Raw genomic sequence first — 18,313 nt, forward strand, 5'->3', positions numbered from 1 at the left:
GAACCTGGACTGGTGGTCTATTCCACATATGATAATATACATATTTCAATGTTATTCTCTCAAATCATCCCACCCTCACCTTCTCCCACAGAGTCCAAAAGACTGTTCTACACATCTGTGTCTCTTTTGCTGTCTCACATATAGGGTTATCATTACCATCTTTCTAAATTCCATATATATGTGTTAATATACTGTATTGGTGTTTTTCTTTCTGGCTTACTTCACTCTGTATAATAGGTTCCAGTTTCATCCACCTCATCAGAACTGATTCAAATGTACTCTTTTTAATGGCTGAGTAATATTCCATTGTGTCTATAGAGGACAACTTCCTTATCCATTCGTCTGTTGGTAGACATCTAGGTTGCTTCCATGTCCTGGCTACTATAAACAGTGCTGCAATGAACATTGAGGTACACATGTCTCTTTCACTTCTGGTGTCCTTGGTGTGTATGCCCAGCAGTGGCACTGCTGGGTCATATGGCAGTTCTATTTCCAGGTTTTGAAGGAATCTCCACACTGTTCTCCATAGTGGCTGTACTAGTTTGCATTCCCACCAACAGTGTAAGAGGGTTCCCTTTTCTCCACACCCTCTCCAGCATTTATTGTTTGTAGACTTTTGGATAGCAGCCATTCTGACCAGCATGAAATGGTACTTCATTGTGGTTTTGATTTGCATTTCTCTGATAATGAGTGATGTTGAGCACCTTTTCATGTGTTTGTTAGCCATCTGTATGTCTTCTTTGCAGAAGTGTCTGTTTAGTTCTTTGGCTCATTTTTTGATTGGGTCGTTTATTTTTCTGGAATTGAGCTGCAGGAGCTGCTTGTATATTTTTGAGATTATTTGTCAGTTGCTTCATTTGCTGTTATTTTCTCTATTTCTGAAGGCTGTCTTTTCACCTTGTTTATAGTTTCCTTCATTGTGCAAAAGCTTTTAAGTTTAATTAGGTCCCATTTGTTTATTTTTGCTTTTATTTCCATTACTCTGGGAGGTGGGTCATAGAGGATCCTTCTGTGATTTATGTCGAAGAGTGTTTTGCCTATGTTTTCCTCTAGGAGTTTTATAGTTTCTGGTCTTACGTTTAGATCTTTAATCCATTTTGAGTTTATTTTTGTGTATGGTGTTAGAGAGTGTTCTAGTTTCACTCTTTTCCAAGTGGTTGACCAGTTTTCCCAGCACCACTTGTTAAAGAGATTGTCTTTTTTCCATTGTATATTCTTGCCTCCTTTGGCAAAGATAAGGTGCCCATAGGTGTGTGGATTTATCTCTAGGCTTTCTATTTTGTTCCATTGATCTATATTTCTGTCTTTGTGCCAGTACCATACTGTCTTGTTGACTGTGGCTTTGTAGTAGAGCCTGAAGTCAGGCAGGTTGATTCCTCCAGTTCCATTCTTCTTTCTCAAGATTGCTTTGGCTATTCGAGGTTTTTTGTATTCCCATACAAATTGTGAAATTATTTGTTCTAGTTCTGTGAAAAATACCGTCGGTAGCTTGATAGGGATTTCATTGAATGTATAGATTGCTTTGGGTACTATACTCATTTTCACTATATTGATTCTTCGAATCCATGAATATGGTATATTTCTCCATCTATTTGTGTCCTCTTTGATTTCCTTCATCAGTGCTTTATAGTTTTATATATATAGGTCTTTTGTTTCTTTAGGTAAATATATTCCTAAGTATTTTATTCTTTTCATTGCAATGGTGAATGGAATAGTTTCCTTAATTTCTCTGTTTTCTCATTGTTAGTGTATAGGAATGCAAGCTATTTCTGTGTTGATTTTATATCCTGCAACTTTACTATATTCATTGATTAGCTCTAGTAATTTTCTGGTGGAGTCTTTAGGGTTTTCTATGTAGAGGACCATGTCATCTGCAAACAGTGAGAGTTTTACTTCTTTTCCAGTCAACCTCCTTTATGATTTATTTTTTTAACACTCAAGTGTTAAGAAATACACTAATTTCTGGAATCTAGAGGTATTTATAGATGTCATATTAAAGTTTGTCTCTAATTTAATTTTGCTGTGGTCATGGAATATATTCTGTAAGATTTCAGTCTTCTGAAATTCATCTATTGATGACACTTTCTACATCTTTTAATTTTATGCATTCCTTAATTACTGAAATTTTACATCATTTTTACTACTTTTGTCTTTTAATCTTAATGCTTGCTTTATAAGTGATTGAACCCCTGCCTTTATTACGTATGTACATTTTCCAGTGAGATTTTAATTACTGCATGTTTTCTTATTATCATTTAGTGTCATTTCTTTTCAGTTTAAAGCAGTCCCTTTAATATTTCATGTAGAGCAAGTATAGTGGCAATAAACTTCTTTAGCTTTTGTTTATCCTAGAAACTCTTAATCTCTCCTTAATTCTGAATGTTAAACTAGCTGTGCAGAGTCTGTGATGGGAAGTTTTTTCCTTTCAGCACTTTGAGAATATCATGACACTCCTTTATTACCCCGAGTTACTTTTCTCTTGTTGCTTTAAGGATTCTCTTTATTCTTAACTTCTACCATTTTAGTTGCAATGTGTCTTATGTGTGTCTCTTTGGGTTCATATTATTTGGAGCTCTTTGGGCTTCCTGGACCCAGATGTCTGTTTGCTTCCCCAGATTAGGAAATTTTTTAGTCACTATTTCTTTTTTTTTTTTTTTAGTCACTATTTCTTAAAATAATTTTTCTGGTCCTTTCTTTCTTCCCCTTCTGTGACCCATATAATGCAAATGTTATTCCACACAATGTTGTCCTAAAGGCAACATATGGTATCTTCACTTTTTAAAATTCTTCACTTTGCTTCTCTGTCTGAGGGAGTCCCACCATTTTATCTTTTAGCTCGTTCATTCGTTTTTCCACCTCATCTACTCTGCTGTTGAGCACCTCTAGTGTATTTTTCAGTTTAGTCATAACTTCTCTTTGGTACTATATTTTCTATCTCACTGTTAAAGTTCTCACTATGTTTATCCTTTCTTGAGTTTGATGAGCATATTTATGATCATTATACTGAAGTCCATCAAGTGGACTGCTTATCTCTGTTTCATTTAGTTGTTTTTCTGAGGTTTCTGTCTTGTTCATTTGATTGGACTATATTCCTCTGTCTCCTCATTTTGCTTAATTTTCTGTTTCTTTCTATGAATTAGGTGGATCAGCTATCTCTCCCAGGCTATTGAAAGGACTATCATGTACTCTATTTGAAGAAACATGCCAGGTACACTTGAAAATACTGTATATTCTGTAGTTCTTGGGTAAAATGTTATATGCCAGTCAGGTCAAGGTGGCTGAAAGTGTTCAGACTTCTATATTCATTCTTGTTTTATTTTTTGTGTTTAATTGGTATTTTAAGTACTAAGTGAAAAATATTAAAATCTCCAACTATGATCTCTCTTTCAGTTGTTGACTAATTTGTTCTGAAACTCTTTTACTAACTGAAAACAGTTATAACTACAATGTCTTCCCTGATATACTGACATTTTCATCATTATGAAATCTTTGTTTCCAGTAATTTTCCATGTTTTAAAGTTTATTTTTTCAGAAAATATTTTTTATATTTATTGTTTGCATGGCATATCACTGTCCCATCCTTTCACTTTGTAATCTATTTGAACCTTTGTATTTGAAACATTCGTTTTGTAGACAGCATGTGGTTGGGTCTTGCTTTTTTCCTATCTTGCATGAAGTCTCTACTTTTGAGTATTTGTTTCATTGATATTTAATGATTAACAAAGTAGTTGAATTAATGATGACCATGTTTCAACTTGTCTCTTATTTGTTTCATATGTTATTTTTCCTTCCTTTGTCCTTTTTTCTCTGAATTCACCTACTCTAAAGAGATATTCTCCTGCTAGCATTGAAGAAAAATCTGCCACATTTTGAGAGGACAAAATGATGAGGACTAGATATGGTTTCTAAACTCAAATCAAAACCCAGTCAACAGTAATCACGAAAACAGGAGCACTTTAGTCCCACAACTTTAAGGAACTAATATCAGCCAATAACCAGTGATGTTGGAAGCAGAATCTATGTCTCAGATGAGATTGCTACCAAGGCAAACACCTCAATGTTAGCCTGGTGAGACTCTATGAAGAGGACCAGACAGACACATGCTTAGACTCCTGACCCACACAAACTCTGAGATGATAAGTTTGTGTTGTACTGAGCTACTGAATTTGTGGTAATTTGTTCTGTATCAATAAAAACCTAATATATACGGAAATATAATCTATCCAAATGAAGCACAGACATTAAACAGGCTAAAAATAAAAATGAACAGTTTTGCTAACTTATAGGAAACTAAGAAAGAAGGTAGAGGCAAAAAAATTCTGAAAATCAAGAACTGAAAATTTATCCAATTTGATCAAAATTATATTCTAAGGATCTCAGAAAACTCTAAGCAGGATGAACACACACACACACTCACTCATACACACACTTAAACACAACAAAATAAACTATAATAAAATTACTGAAAACCAATAATAAAAGAAGCAACCTTAAAAAGCAGCCAGAGAAAAAGGACATATTACCAGTAGATGAACAATGATTTTTTAAGTGGAAGATGTTTTTATAAGACTTTTGATAAGGAACTACATGAGACAGAAGACAAAGGATGAACTTCTCTAAAGGGCTGAAAAATGTATCCTAAAGCTAGGGAGGTGATGAAAGCCATCTGGAGGCGGCATTAGGTGCAGCAGTATATGCCCATCTCGGAGGTGGTCATGATACAAGATGTGAGTTATGCTTAGTGTTCAAAACTCTATTCTCCTCAACCTAAATGAATGGGCTGTGGTTTTGGCTTCTTTTTGGTCATCTTTCTTTGTACCTTTTCTGATTCTGAACTTGGCCCCACCCCTTCTAGGAGTTAGGGTGAGCCCCTAGAAGTGTCTCTTAGAGGTACTCAAACAGCTTTTCAACACATTTACTTAGATCAGGAAAAATTGGTTTCTCTAAATGGGCAACTGGAAATGCTATAAAAAGCAGCAAAATTTTCAATTTATTTCTTATTCACCTTATTTCCTTATCATCATTTCAACATGGTGGGAAGCTGAGGTCAAGTTAACTATACTTTTCTAAGGCATTTTAGACATGTCTTTTATCCCAGTTTAAACAGATCTTAGAGTTTTCCTTCAAAACTTCTCTCATTCATGCATTCCTCAGCTATTCCATATTCTGTTCATTTCTTCACTGGATTATTGTTACAGGCTGAATTTTGTGCCCCACATTCATATGTTGAAGCCATAACCTCTAGTACCTGAAAATCTGACTATATATGGCAACGAGGCCTTTGAAGAGGTAGCTAAAACGAGGCCAATGGGCCCTGATTCAATCTGACTAGAGTAGAAAATATCTGAACACACAGAGACACACTGGGCAGTGGTGGGTAGAAGTATGTGCACAGAAGAAAGGCTGTGTGAGGACACAGCAAGAAAGTGGCTATCTGCAACCAAAAAGAGAGGCTTCAGAAGAAACCAAACCTGGTGACATGTTGATCTTTCACCTCTAGCCTCCAGAACTATGAGAAGAATCAATTTCTGTCATTTAAGCCCCCTAGTCTGTGGTATTTTGTTTTCACAGCCCTAGTGTACTAATATAACTACTAAAAATCGTAAGGGAACTGGAACATAGTCTTCAGACTTCTTACCAGCTAGCAGAGTGAGCTAAAAATCCATAGAACTCAGAGTTACTTGAGATCGCTTAGTCGCTTAAGAGATTTGAGTGAATTTGGCTTAAACCTTCAGTTTCATAGAATGAAAATCCATTTCTTTTCATTTATTTCATTTAATTTCCTTTCATTTCATTTGAGTTGTTCTGCTGAATAATAAGTTATTCTGCTATTCTATCCTTTTACACAGAAGTCTAAGCATATTGCTGCCCTGTTTGAAACTCATTTGCCATCTCCTGATTGCTTATATGCAGAGCCTATGTTCTTTTCAGTATGCCCCCTCCACAATTTTCTCCCTCTACCTTCCAACATACGTATCACAACTAAAGTCACCTATAGCACACAGCCCTGATGAGCACAGAAGCCTCACTGTCTTATACCTAGGCATCTGGCCCAAAGGTATCAATTGCTATGCCTTTACTTACTTCCTCACCACTCTCTGTGGGCTAGCCCTCTCATCTCTTGATCCACCCTCCATAGACAACTTTCAGTTCTTTCAGTCTCTCTCACAGTGCCTGGCACAAAGTGGATACTCAATAACTATGTGATGAATAAATATATAAACCAGTGAACAAAAAATATCCGTTTCAAAACCTTCCAAGGAGTGTCAACACTTAGAAGATAAAAGTCCACAATGAATCCTGATGCCAGGGGCCCCCAGAATCTGTGCCCAACCTATTTATCCCAACTTCTCAGTGGTCCCCACTCCCCAATTTCAGACCTCCTTCAACTCTTGTCAGAGACATTAAGGCAGGCCCTGAATCCTGGAGGCAATGGGTAGGGATGATGAGAGTGGGCTAGGCCTCTAACTTTACCTGTGTGAATGCTGGTGCTCTTGAGTAATTTTTCTTTTTGGCTCTCTTTCCACCTGGAAGGAAGCAGAGTATCCATGAGCCTCACAGATCTACTTCAAAATAGGCAACAATTCAAGGCAGTGGACAGAAAAGAACATTATCCAGTCAAATTCTACATTAAACAGAGGGTTTGTAGTTTTCTCCTTTTTAAAGGATAACTCAAATGAGGAAAAAATGGGCATGATGAGATCTAAAGACCATGGTTCCTTCTAGCTAAAAATTCTTCTACCAGATGTTCCCTCTCCCACCCTGAACTTTGGAATCTTGTAGCATTTTCCCCTCAAGAATTCTCAAATGTCATTTTCTCAGATAAATACAAAAACTATGGTCTGGAAAGGGGCAGTGATTTCCCCAGGGTCACCCAGCAACTACGGGAAAAGCCAGGACCAAAACCCAGGTTTCCTGGAAGGTGAGCTTGCTCTTTACACAGCACCCTACTGTGTCCCATCCTGTGGAAGGCGGGAAGGGGGAGGCACTTGTTCTGAACAGCCTTCAACTCCAGTCCTCTCACAGCTGGTCCACAGGGGATCTGCAGTAACAGGCCTCGATTAAGCTTTAGCTATGTCAGTCACTCAGTCGTGTCTGACTCTTTGTGACACCGTGAACTGTAGCCCACCAGGCTTCTCTGTTCATGGAATTCTCCAAGCAAGAATACTGGAAGGGATTGTCATTCCCTTCTCCAGAGGATCTTCCCAACCCAGGGGTCAAATCCAGGTCTCCGGTATTGTAGGCAGATTGTTTACTATCTGAGCCACCAGGGAAGCCTGTGAGAGTCCTTATTCTTAGAATATGGTCTCAGGTAGAAGCAGGAGAAGGGGTGTGAAGGTAGCACGAGAAGAAATCGGAGGTTCCAGTGAGAAAACCCTGTCTCCCTGAGGACTTGCCACATGGCCTTATAGGACGAATGTAACTGTTTTCCTTCAAATTTCCATAAAATGATTTACATTCTTATTTGGGGGAAAAATCATATAAAATTACAAATATATGCTTACCAATGAAAATAAAATATGGCAACAATGAAAATTGCAGAAAGAATATCCATGAGAATCCACACAAACAAATAGTACTTTGGTGTCTGCAAAGCAGAGAACACAGTTAAGGACTGACAGCTGGAAGGGAATGTAGATCATGTGGGTCAAGTCCCTTGCTGGGCTGTCAGGGATGGAGTAGGGGCAGAGCAGGGAGAGGAACCTTGATTGCTGAGGTTGGTGTCAAACACAGAGAATACCTGCTGCTAACCTAACAATCCCCCTTACATGTGCCGAGGGCTCTACAAGGACTAAAACACTTCACATGCTTCATTTCCCTGGACCCTCGACAGAGGTCTGAGGGAATCACAGAGATGTCACATAGCAAGTCTTCTCTGGACCCAGGACTACAGCCCAAGTTTCTTGATTTCCAGTGCTCTATGTGTTCATGGCACAGGTTCCCAAACCTGGCTGTGCATCCAAATCTATCTGAGTCGCAGCCTTTAGTAATATAGCTTCCTGGGCCTCACTACAGACTCAGAAGTTAGAACAATGGCATTTTTGACAAGCTTCCCAGGAACAAGCAACCAGTCTGTGAACTAGCATTTAAGAATCCTTCTTCTAAATTGTCATGCCTCAAATAAACATACTGAAATTACAATTCTTAATTAACACATCCACTTCTCCGGGCTCCTTGCCTGAATCACTGATTTCACAGAGCTCCATTTTCTTTGAGTTTTTTTTAACTCCACAGCTTTCTGGTTTTTTGTTTTTGGCTGCACTGGATCTTCGTTGCTGCACTCAGGCTTTCTCTGGTTGCAGTGAGTGTGGTACTCGGGCTTCTATGTGGGGCTTCTCTTCTTGTAGAGCACAGGCTCTAGGCGCGGGGGATTCAGTAGCTGCAGCACACGGGCTCGGTAGCTGTGGCACACACACAGGCTTAGTTGTTCTGTGCAGTCTGTGGAATCTTCCCAGACCAGGGATCAAACCTGTGTCCCCTGCATTGGCAGGCAGATTCTTACCCACTGCACACCAGGGAAGTCCTTAACTCCTTAGTTTGATTATCCCTTTCCAGCTTCATTGCCTCTCCTTTAGTATTACCTGATGGTACTGGGACTACCATTATTATTCTTTCATATGCCATTTCCACCTTATCCCAAGGTCTTTCCTTGGATTTAATAACAATGATAATTATAATAACAACAACACGAACAATCATAATAATGATGAGAACAACAACTAACACTAATGAGAACTTACAGGAGCTAAGGAAGTGTCTCAAGCACTTTAAGGGTATTTTCACAACTTATCCTCACAACAGCTCTACTAGGCAGGTACATTAGACACTCTTAAACCACTTCCACTAAACTGAGGTTCTTAATCCCCTCTGGGAACCTAACTGATAGATGTTTTAGCCTGCTCCAGGATACCCATAAGGTGAGCTGTACAGTCACCAAGAATCAGTTCTCCTTACTACCCAAATGGCTTAGAACAGTTATACCAGTTGTTAACAACTGTGCAGTGTAATTCAGTGTTACTAAAATCTGTAAAGTCTGAGTTTAAAAAGTATGTCATTTTCAAGAAAACTAAATCAGTGTTTTGAAAATCTTGTTGAAGACAGAAAAGGTCATTTAAAAAATGAGCTGCAATTGACTTAGGTGTGAGAGAAACACTAAGAGATGGGGTGGAGGAGGATTCTAAAAATCTGTATGGCTTCCTCATTCCAGTCATTTCTCCATATGACTTCAAGTTCTTGTGTTCTAAGGAAACAAAACTTGGAAATCATAGCTGGTTCATTTGGAAGTATATACAAGCAAGAGAATACAGAATTCAATCAACTGAAATATACTCAAAGAAAAGACCTGAATCTATGCCAAAAGTTGAATGAATATTTTAAATTAAAGTGTGTGAGGTATGTGTGCAGTAGATTATTTATAAAAATGATCACAATATTCCTCCCCAAATGCAGGTCTGTATGCAGTGTGACTCTGCTCTTCCTCTCCAACAAGAGGTAAAGTTTGTTTCTGTCCTGCCCCACCATGAATCTGGACTTGACCACGTGATTATCTTTGGCTAATGGAACATTAGCAAATATCACAGTGGGAGATCCTTAAAAAGGCACATGCACTGGGGCTGGCCTTTCTTGCTGTTGAGAACCCAATGCCACCAGGCGAACATGCACAAAAAAGCTAAGATATATCTATACCTATGGCTGATTCATGTTGAGGTTTGACAGAAAACAGCAAAATTCTGTAAACAACTATCCTTCAATAAAAAATAAATTAATTTTTAAAAAAAAGCTGGCTTCCCTGAGGATGAGTAACCAAATGAAGAAAGACTGCAGTCATCCCAGGTAAGATTCAAGAAATATGGATGAGGCCATCCTTGATCACCCAGTCCAAACAAACTGGCTGAGACCAGAGAAATCACTCAATTGTCATACAGAATATGACAAACATTTGTCAGTTTTAAGCCATTAAGTATTCAGTTCAGTTCAGTTCAGTCATTCAGTCATGTCTGACTCTTTGCGACCCCATGAATTGCAGCACGTCAGGCCTCCCTGTCCATCACCAACTCGTGGAGTTTACCCAAACCCATGTCCATTGAGTCAGTGATAGCATCCAACCGTCTCATCCTCTGTTGTCCCCTTCTCCTCCTGCCCCCAATCCTTCCCAGCATTAGGGTCTTTTCCAATGAGTCAACTTTTTGCATGAGGTGGCCAAAGTATTGGAGTTTCAGCTTCAACATCAGTCCTTCCAATGAACATCCAGGACTGATCTCCCATAGGATGGATTGACTGGATCTCCTTGTAGTCCAAGGGACTCTCAAGAGTCTTCTCCAACACCACATTTCAAAAGCATAAATTCTGCAGTACTCAGCTTTCTTCACCGTCCAACTCTCACATCCATACATGACCACTGGAAAAACCATAGCCTTGACTAGGTGGACTTTTGTTGGCAAAGTAATGTCTCTGCTTTTAAATATGCTATCTAGGTTGGCCATAACCTTCCTTCCAAGGAGTAAGCGTCTTTTAATTTCATGGCTGCATTCACCATCAGCAGTGATTTTGGAGCCCAAAAAAATAAAGTCTGACACTGTTTCCCCATCTACTTCCCATGAAGTGATGGGACCAGATGCCATGATCTTAGTTTTCTGAACGTTGAGCTTTAAGCCAACTTTTTCACCCTCCTCTTTCACTTTCATCAAGAGGCTCTTTAGTTCTTCTTCGCTTTCTGCCATAAGGCTGGTGTCATCTGCATATCTGAGGTTACTGATATTTCTCCCGGCAAATTTGATTCCAGCTTGTGTTTTTTCCAGCCCAGTGTTTCTCATGATGTACTCTGCATAGAAGTTAAATAAGCAGGGTGACAATATACAGCCTTGACGTACTCTTTTTCCTAGCTGAAACCAGTCTGTTGTTTCATGTTCAGTCCTAACTGTTGCTTCCTGACCTGCATACAGGTTTCTCAAGAGGCAGGTCAGATGGTCTGGTATTACCATCTCTCTCAGAATTTTCCACAGTTTATTGTGATCCACATAGTCAAAGGCTTTGGCATAGTCAATAAAGCAGTAGATGTTTTTCTGGAACTCTCTTGCTTTTTCGATGATCCAGCGGACATTGGCAATTTGATCTATGGTTCCTCTGCCTTTTCTAAAACCAGCTTGAACATCTGGAAGTTCATGGTTCACATATTGCTGAAGCCTGGCTTGGAGAATTTTGAGCATTTCTTTACTAGCATGTGAGATGAGTGCAATTGTGCGGTAGTTTGAGCATTCTTTCGTATTGCCTTTCTTTGGGATTGGAATGAAAACTGACCTTTTCCAGTCCTGTGGCCACTGCTGAGTTTTCCAGATTTGCTGGCATATCGAGTGCAGCACTTTCACAGCATCATCTTTCAGGATTTGAAATAGCTCAACTGGAATTCCATCACCTCCACTAGCTTTGTTCGTAGTGATGCTTTCTAAGGCCCACTTGACTTCACATTCCAGGATGTCTGGCTCTAGGTGAGTGATCACACCATCGTGATTATCTGGGTCGTGAAGATCTTTCTTGTACAGTTCTTCTGTGTATTCTTGCCACCTCTTCTTAATATCTTCTGCTTCTGTTAGGTCCATACCATTTCTGTCCTTTATTGAGCCCATCTTTGCATGAAATGTTCCCTTGATATCTCTAATTTTCTTGAAGAGATCTCTAGTCATAAAGTATTAGATAGGTTTTTTAAGCATAGTAAAATACTAATAGGCCATATATCATTTATCTCACAATTTCCCAATTAAAATATTTGAATTAACAGACTGATAAGCAAAGAGGATTATGTTGGATAAAATTGCTTTTTTGTGGTATTTTTATCCCCAATTTACAAATAAACAAACTGAAGCCCAGACAAGTTAACTAACATTTCCAAGTTCACATAACAGGTAGTAGAGTCAAGATTTGAACCTGCATATTCTAACCCAGAGTGCTGGCTGCTTAGGAAGGCCCCCGGGATACTGGCCCCACCTTGCTAAACAAATTGACCTTGGGTTCTTTAAAAAATAGCAAGCCACAGTGTCCCATAGGTTTTGGGTTGTTGTGTTTTCATTTTCATTCGTTTCTATGCATATTTTGATTTCTTTTTTGATTTCTTCTGTTTTCTGTTTTGATTTTCTTGATTTGTTGGTTATTCAGCAGCGTGTTGTTCATCATATATGAAATGAATCGCCAGTCCAGGTTCGATGCATGAGACAGGGTGCTCAGGGCTCGTGCCCTGGGATGACCCAGAGGGATGGGATGGGGAGGGAGATGGGAGGGGGGTTCAGGATGGGGAACACATGTACACCCGTGGCGGATTCATGTCAATGTATGGCAAAACCACTACAATATTGTAAAGTAAGTAGCCTCCAATTAAAATAAATATTTATATTAAAAAATGCTTGTAAAAAAAAAACAAAAACAAAACAAACAAAACAATCGCAAGCCAAGTGTAGAAAGAAGTTTTTTACTTGCAACTTTTACACTCTTTGAATTTTGAATCATATGAATTTATTATCAATTCAAGTATTAAAATGAAAAGTTTTACTTTAAGTTTTATTTAATATATCCAAAGAGACAACTTCAAAAAACGACTGATTTATGGAGACAGGATTATGGAGGGGTGTACTGCTTTCTAATTTATGTATTTTTGTAATGATTGAATTTTATATAAAAAACAAGTTTACTTTGAAATAAATTTTTAAAAACAAAAATGTTAGAGAAGTTTATAGTACATACATGAAGCAGGATAGTATGGGGACAGACAAGTGGAGAGGCTTCACCTATACCAAGGGACCTGGCTTTTCGGTAGCTGACCCTACGAAAAGCTGCCCAAGGCACCAACGAAGAAAGGGTAAGCAGTTTTACATTGCCACCATAGGGCCTCAATACAGTTCTGGCCCTATGAGACTGTGCCCTTGGTCCTGATCACCTCGCACCTGCTCCTGACCCTGACCAAGTCAGAAACAAGGGCCAGTGAGGCTGGAGGGATGGAGAAAGCAACCTAAAATATTTAGGCTTCTCATTTAGGTTTCTGTGCCTAAAGCTTTAACATTCAACGTAGTTAAGAGTTTGGTTTGTTATTTTGGACTAGACACTTTGATCCTGAATTGAGACTTTTTGTCACTAAATGGTACTTTAAAAACTTTTGCAGGGAAGACACAGAGTCTGTGTCTCTCCATGCCTAAGATACTCACCAGACACTGGTGGAGACTCCCAACAGTGAAGCGGACAGGAGAAGCCCCAGGGGTGATCAGGTACTAGGTAGGGAGGATTGGGGGAGGTCTAGGTCAGGGGACTGTCAGGGCTGCTGGGCTGCTGGGTGGTGGGGGCACAGTTCGGGCACTGGAAGAGGAAGGGTTGTTTGGTGGGAAGGAGGAGGGGTCCTTAGGGGCTCAGATGCCATTAGCAGAAGTCCCTGAGGTTCCCATTATACTTGTCCCCAGGGAGATCCCTGGGGCTCTGGGTCTGGTCCCTCGCCCTCAGGGGCCTCCTCCAACCTCTGGAGCCCTCTCCACCTTCTCAGCCAAATCCTCTGCACTGTGAGGCATTATCCACCTCCAGGGAACCCTCCACCCTTCAAGGCCCCCTTCGCCCAGGGAGGTCCCGTAGGCATGAGACAGAGTGGGCAGAAAAAAAGGGCAGGCAGGCTGGGAGCAGCTCCCATGGGGTTTGAGGAGCAGGAAACTGCCTGGTGTTCCCCTACCCACTCAGCCCTAGGAACCTCCTGAGGCCCCATGCCCAGCCCTCTGCCCTCTAGGGCCTGGTTTCCTAGTCCCTCTGGGCAGTCCTGTGAGGTCCCCCTCATCCCTCCATGGGCCCCATCGGCCCTCTGGACCAGGTCTTCCACCCCTTGGGACTCCACCTGCCCCTCAGGGCTCTCTCGTCCCTCTGGGGCCCTTTCCTTCCTCCAGGTTAAGCCATCCGCCCTCTGGAGCCCTCTGTGTCTTCCAGGGCCGCCTCTGAGGGTACCCTCAGCCCACACAGGTCCTGCAGGCACAGGAGGGAGAGAAGAGGAGAGGGAGCCATTCCTGAAGGGGGAGGGTCCCTCAGGATGTGGAGGAGCAGGAACCTGTCTAGTGTTCCCCTACCTCCTCATCCCAGGGAGTCTCCAGGGGACCCAGGCCTGATCCTCCACACCTCAAAGTTGGAGGCACAGAATAGGCTCCTTTGGCTGGGTGGAGAGGAGGATGGTCCCCACCCCTACCCAGCACCTTTTCTGGAGGCAAGGGTCCTGAATAAGCACTTTACCACTACCTAAATCTCACTCCAGCTGTTGTGCCACTGCTTAAACCCTTCCCAACCTAAGCCCCACCTTCACAGCCCAGGATTTTTCTGCCTTTTTTTTCCCTGTTGTTGTTTGGGGGTTTTTTGAAGAAAAACAAATAAAAGGAATCCAGATTGGAAAAGAAGCAAAACTCTCTTTCTTTGCAAATGATATGATACTATACATAGAAAACCCTAAAGATGCCCCCAGAAAATTACTAGAGCTAATCAATGGACATAGTAAAACGGCAGGATATAAAATTTATACACAGAAATTCCTTGCATTCATATACACTAACAATGAAAAATCAGAAAAAGAAATTAAGGAAACAATCCCATTCACCATTGTAACAAAAATCATCAAATACCTAGGAATAAACCTAACTAAAGAGACAAGAGACTTGTATGCAGAAAACTATGAGACACTGATGAAAGAAATCGAAGATGGCACAGATGAAGAGATAAACCATGCTCTTGGATTAGAAGAATTAATATTGTGAAAATGACAAAAGCAATCTACAGATTCAAAACAATCTCCATCAAACTACCAATGTATTCTTCACAGAACTACAGCAAAAAATTTCATAATTTGTATGGAAACACAAAAGACCCAAAATAGTGAAAACAATCCTGAGAAAGAAAAATGGAGCTGAAGAGTCAACATTCCTGATTTCAGACTATACTACAAACCTACAGTCATCCAGATAAAGATGGTACTGGCACAAAAACAGAAATACAGACAAATGTTAACAAGATAAAAAGGCCAGAGATAAACTAATGCACCTGTGGGCACCTCATCTTTGACAAAGGAGGCAAGAATATACAATGAAGAAAACACAATGTCTTCAGTAAGTGGTACTGGGAAAACTGGATAGCTATATGTAAAAGAAGGACACTAGAACACCTCCTACCTAACACTATACACAAAAATAAACTCAAAACAGATTAAAGATTTATATATAAGGCCAGAAACTGTAAAGCTCCTAGAGAATAGCATACATAGCACACTCCTTGACATAAATCACAGCAAGATCCTCTGTGAACCACCTCCTATAATAATGGAAATAAAAACAAAAATAAACAAATGGGGCCTAATTAAACTTAAAAGATTTTTTTACAGCACAGGAAACTGTAAATAAAATGAAAAGACAACCCTCGGAATGGGAGAAAATAATAAAAAATGAATCAACTGACAAAAATCTCCAAAATATACAAGCAGCTTATACAAATCAATACCAGAGAAACAACCTAACTAAAAAATGAGCAGAAGACCTAAACAGACATTTCTACAAAGAAGACATACAGATAGTTATTAAACACATAAAAAGATGCTCAATAATGCTTATTATTCAGTTCAGTTCAGTCGCTCAGTCGTGTCCGACTCTTTGAGACCCCATGAATTGCAGCACGCCAGGCCTCTCTGTCCATCACCAACTCCCAGAGTCTACCCAAACCCACGTCCATCAAGTCGGTGATGCCATCCAACCATCTCATCCTCTGTCATCCCCTTCTCCTCCTGACCCCAATCCTACCCAGCATTAGGGTCTTTTCCAATGAGTCAACTCTTCGCATGAGGTGGCGAAAGTATTGGAGTTTCAGCTTCAACATCAGACCTTCCAATGAACACCCAGTATTGATCTCTTTTAGGATGGATTGACTGGATCTCCTTGCAGTCCAAGGGACACTCAAGAGTCTTCTCCAACACCACATTTCAAAAGCATCAATTCTTCGGCGCTCAGCTTTCTTCACCGTCCAACTCTCACATCCATACATGACTACTGGAAAAACCATAGCCTTGACTAGGTGGACTTTTGTTGGCAAAGTAATGTCTCTGCTTTTCAATATGGTATCTAGGTTGGCCATAACCTTCCTTCCAAGGAGTAAGCGTCTTTTAATTTCATGGCTGCAGTCACCATCAGCAGTGATTCTGGAGCCCCAAAAAATAAAGTCTGACACTGTTTCCACTGTTTCCCCATCTATTTCCCATGAAGTGATGGGACTAGATGCTATGATCTTAGTTTTCTGAATGTTGAGCTTTAAGCCAACTTTTTCACTCTCCTCTTTCACCTTCATCAAGAGGCTCTTTAGTTCTGCAAATCAATACTACAATGGGATATCACCTCACACCAGTCAGAAGGCCTCTCATCAAACTATAAATGTTGGAGAGGGTGTGGAGAAAAGAAAACCCTCTTGCACTGTTGGTAGGAATGTAAATTGGTCCAGGCACTATGGAGAATAGCATGGAGATTCCTTAAAAAACTAGGAATAAAACTATCACATGATCCAATAATCTCACTACTGGGCATATAGCCTAAGAAAACCACCACTGAAAAAGATACAGGTACCCCAATTTTCATCACAGCACTATTTACAATGATAGGACATGGAAGCAACCTAGATGTCCATCAATAGATGAATGGACAAAGAAGTTATGGTACATACATACAATGGAATATTACTCAGCCATAAAAAGGAATGGATTTGAGTCAGTTCTAATGAGGTAGATGAACCAAGGGTCTATTACACAGAGTGAAGTTAATCAGAAGGAGAAAAACAAATACCATATATTAATGCACATATATATGGAATCTAGAAAGATGGTACTGATGAACCTATTTGCAGAGCAGCAGTGGAGATGCAGACATAGAGAACAGATTTATGGACACAGTGGGGGAAGGGGAGGAAGGGGCACATTGAAAGAGTTGAAACACACACATTATCATATGTAAAATCAGGTGCTCTTTGATAACCGAGAGGGGTGGGATGGGGTGAGAGGTGGGAGGGAGGTTCCAGAGGGAAGGGACATATGCATACCTATGGCTGATTCATGCTGATGTATGGCAGAAACTAACACAATATTGTAAAGCAATTATCCTCCATTTAAAAATAAATTTAAGTAAAAAAATAAAATATGTCAACTGGATAGTTTAAAGTACGTCTCAGTGAAGAGGGAATTCATAGGGCCTGGACTCCATCTTAGGCCTGTTCATGCTGATCATGCTCTGCCATCTCTCCAATGGACTCTAAACTCTGTGCTTAATGCCTATGGAAACGACAATAGAAGGATAAGACCCCCTCTGGATAGGGGAACCTTGAAGATCGTATCCAGGTTACTCATCGCCTAAGAGGAAACATACACTAATAGCCCTGTCTCTGGACAGGCCATAAATTTTTCTGTACCTATCAGAGTGTAACCTTGGGCTTATTGATTATTGGCCAATTGTTTAACTATTTGAACACATAACACATGAATGATGGGATTATTGTGATTGTATTTACCCTTCCTTTGTTTATGTAAGTCTCAAGGAATTTGGGGTGGTGAGTTCGGACATGTACACATGGGGTATCAAAGATTTTCACAAATGCTGGTCAGGGTCCTTGGCTAAGAGAAGACTCTGCCTTGGGCCCACCGGTGTAATAAACTGCACTCCACTACCTGCATTGTCCTTCTGAGTGAGTTTGTTTCCCAGAACGTGTGGCTACAACATTAGTAATAAACCAAGACTAAAATTTCAATGAAAAAAGTCTACAACAATAAATTCTGGAGAGGATGTGGAGAAAAGGCAATCTTCTTGCACTGTTGGTGGGAATGTAAACTGACACAGCCACTATGGAGAACAGTATGGAGATTCCTTAAAAAACTAGGATAAAACTACCATATGATCCAGCAATCACACTACAAGGCATATGCCAAATTCAAAACCTGACAAAATCATAATTCAAAAAGACACACGTATCCCAATGTTCACTGTAGCACTATTTATAATAGCTGGGACATGGAAGCAACCTAGATGTCCATCAGCAAATGAATGGATGAAGAAGCTGTGTTACATAGAAAACAATGGAACATTACTTAGCCATAAAATGGAATACATTTGAGTCGGTTGTAGTGAGGCGGATGAACCTAGAGCCTATTATTATTATACAGAGTGAGTAAGTCAGAAAGAAAAAAACAAATGTCGTATATTAATGCATATACATGGAATCTAGAAAAATGGTACCGAGGAATCTATTTGCAGGGCGGGAATAGAGGTGCAGAAATAGAGAATACATT

At 40.1% G+C, this 18,313-nt stretch overlaps 1 protein-coding gene across 23 annotated transcripts in view; it reads right to left on the reverse strand.

Annotated features, from left to right (window-relative positions):
* LOC145524723 (glycerophosphodiester phosphodiesterase domain-containing protein 4-like) overlaps positions 1–18,313 on the reverse strand; it is a 130,675-nt gene that overhangs the window by 20,271 nt on the left and 92,091 nt on the right. For all 23 annotated transcript variants that reach the window (XM_081537503.1, XM_081537488.1, XM_081537495.1 and 20 more), the window contains 2 exons: positions 7,506–7,588; positions 6,475–6,527 (listed from right to left, as the gene is read on the reverse strand). In XM_081537503.1, coding sequence (XP_081393629.1) covers positions 6,475–6,527; positions 7,506–7,588 — 136 coding nt within the window. The remainder of the gene's footprint in view (positions 1–6,474; positions 6,528–7,505; positions 7,589–18,313) is intronic.

This window comes from Giraffa tippelskirchi, chromosome 10 (genome assembly GCF_054371585.1).
Source record: "Giraffa tippelskirchi isolate mGirTip1 chromosome 10, T2T-mGirTip1v1.2.pri, whole genome shotgun sequence".
NCBI classification, from domain to species: domain Eukaryota; kingdom Metazoa; phylum Chordata; class Mammalia; order Artiodactyla; family Giraffidae; genus Giraffa; species Giraffa tippelskirchi.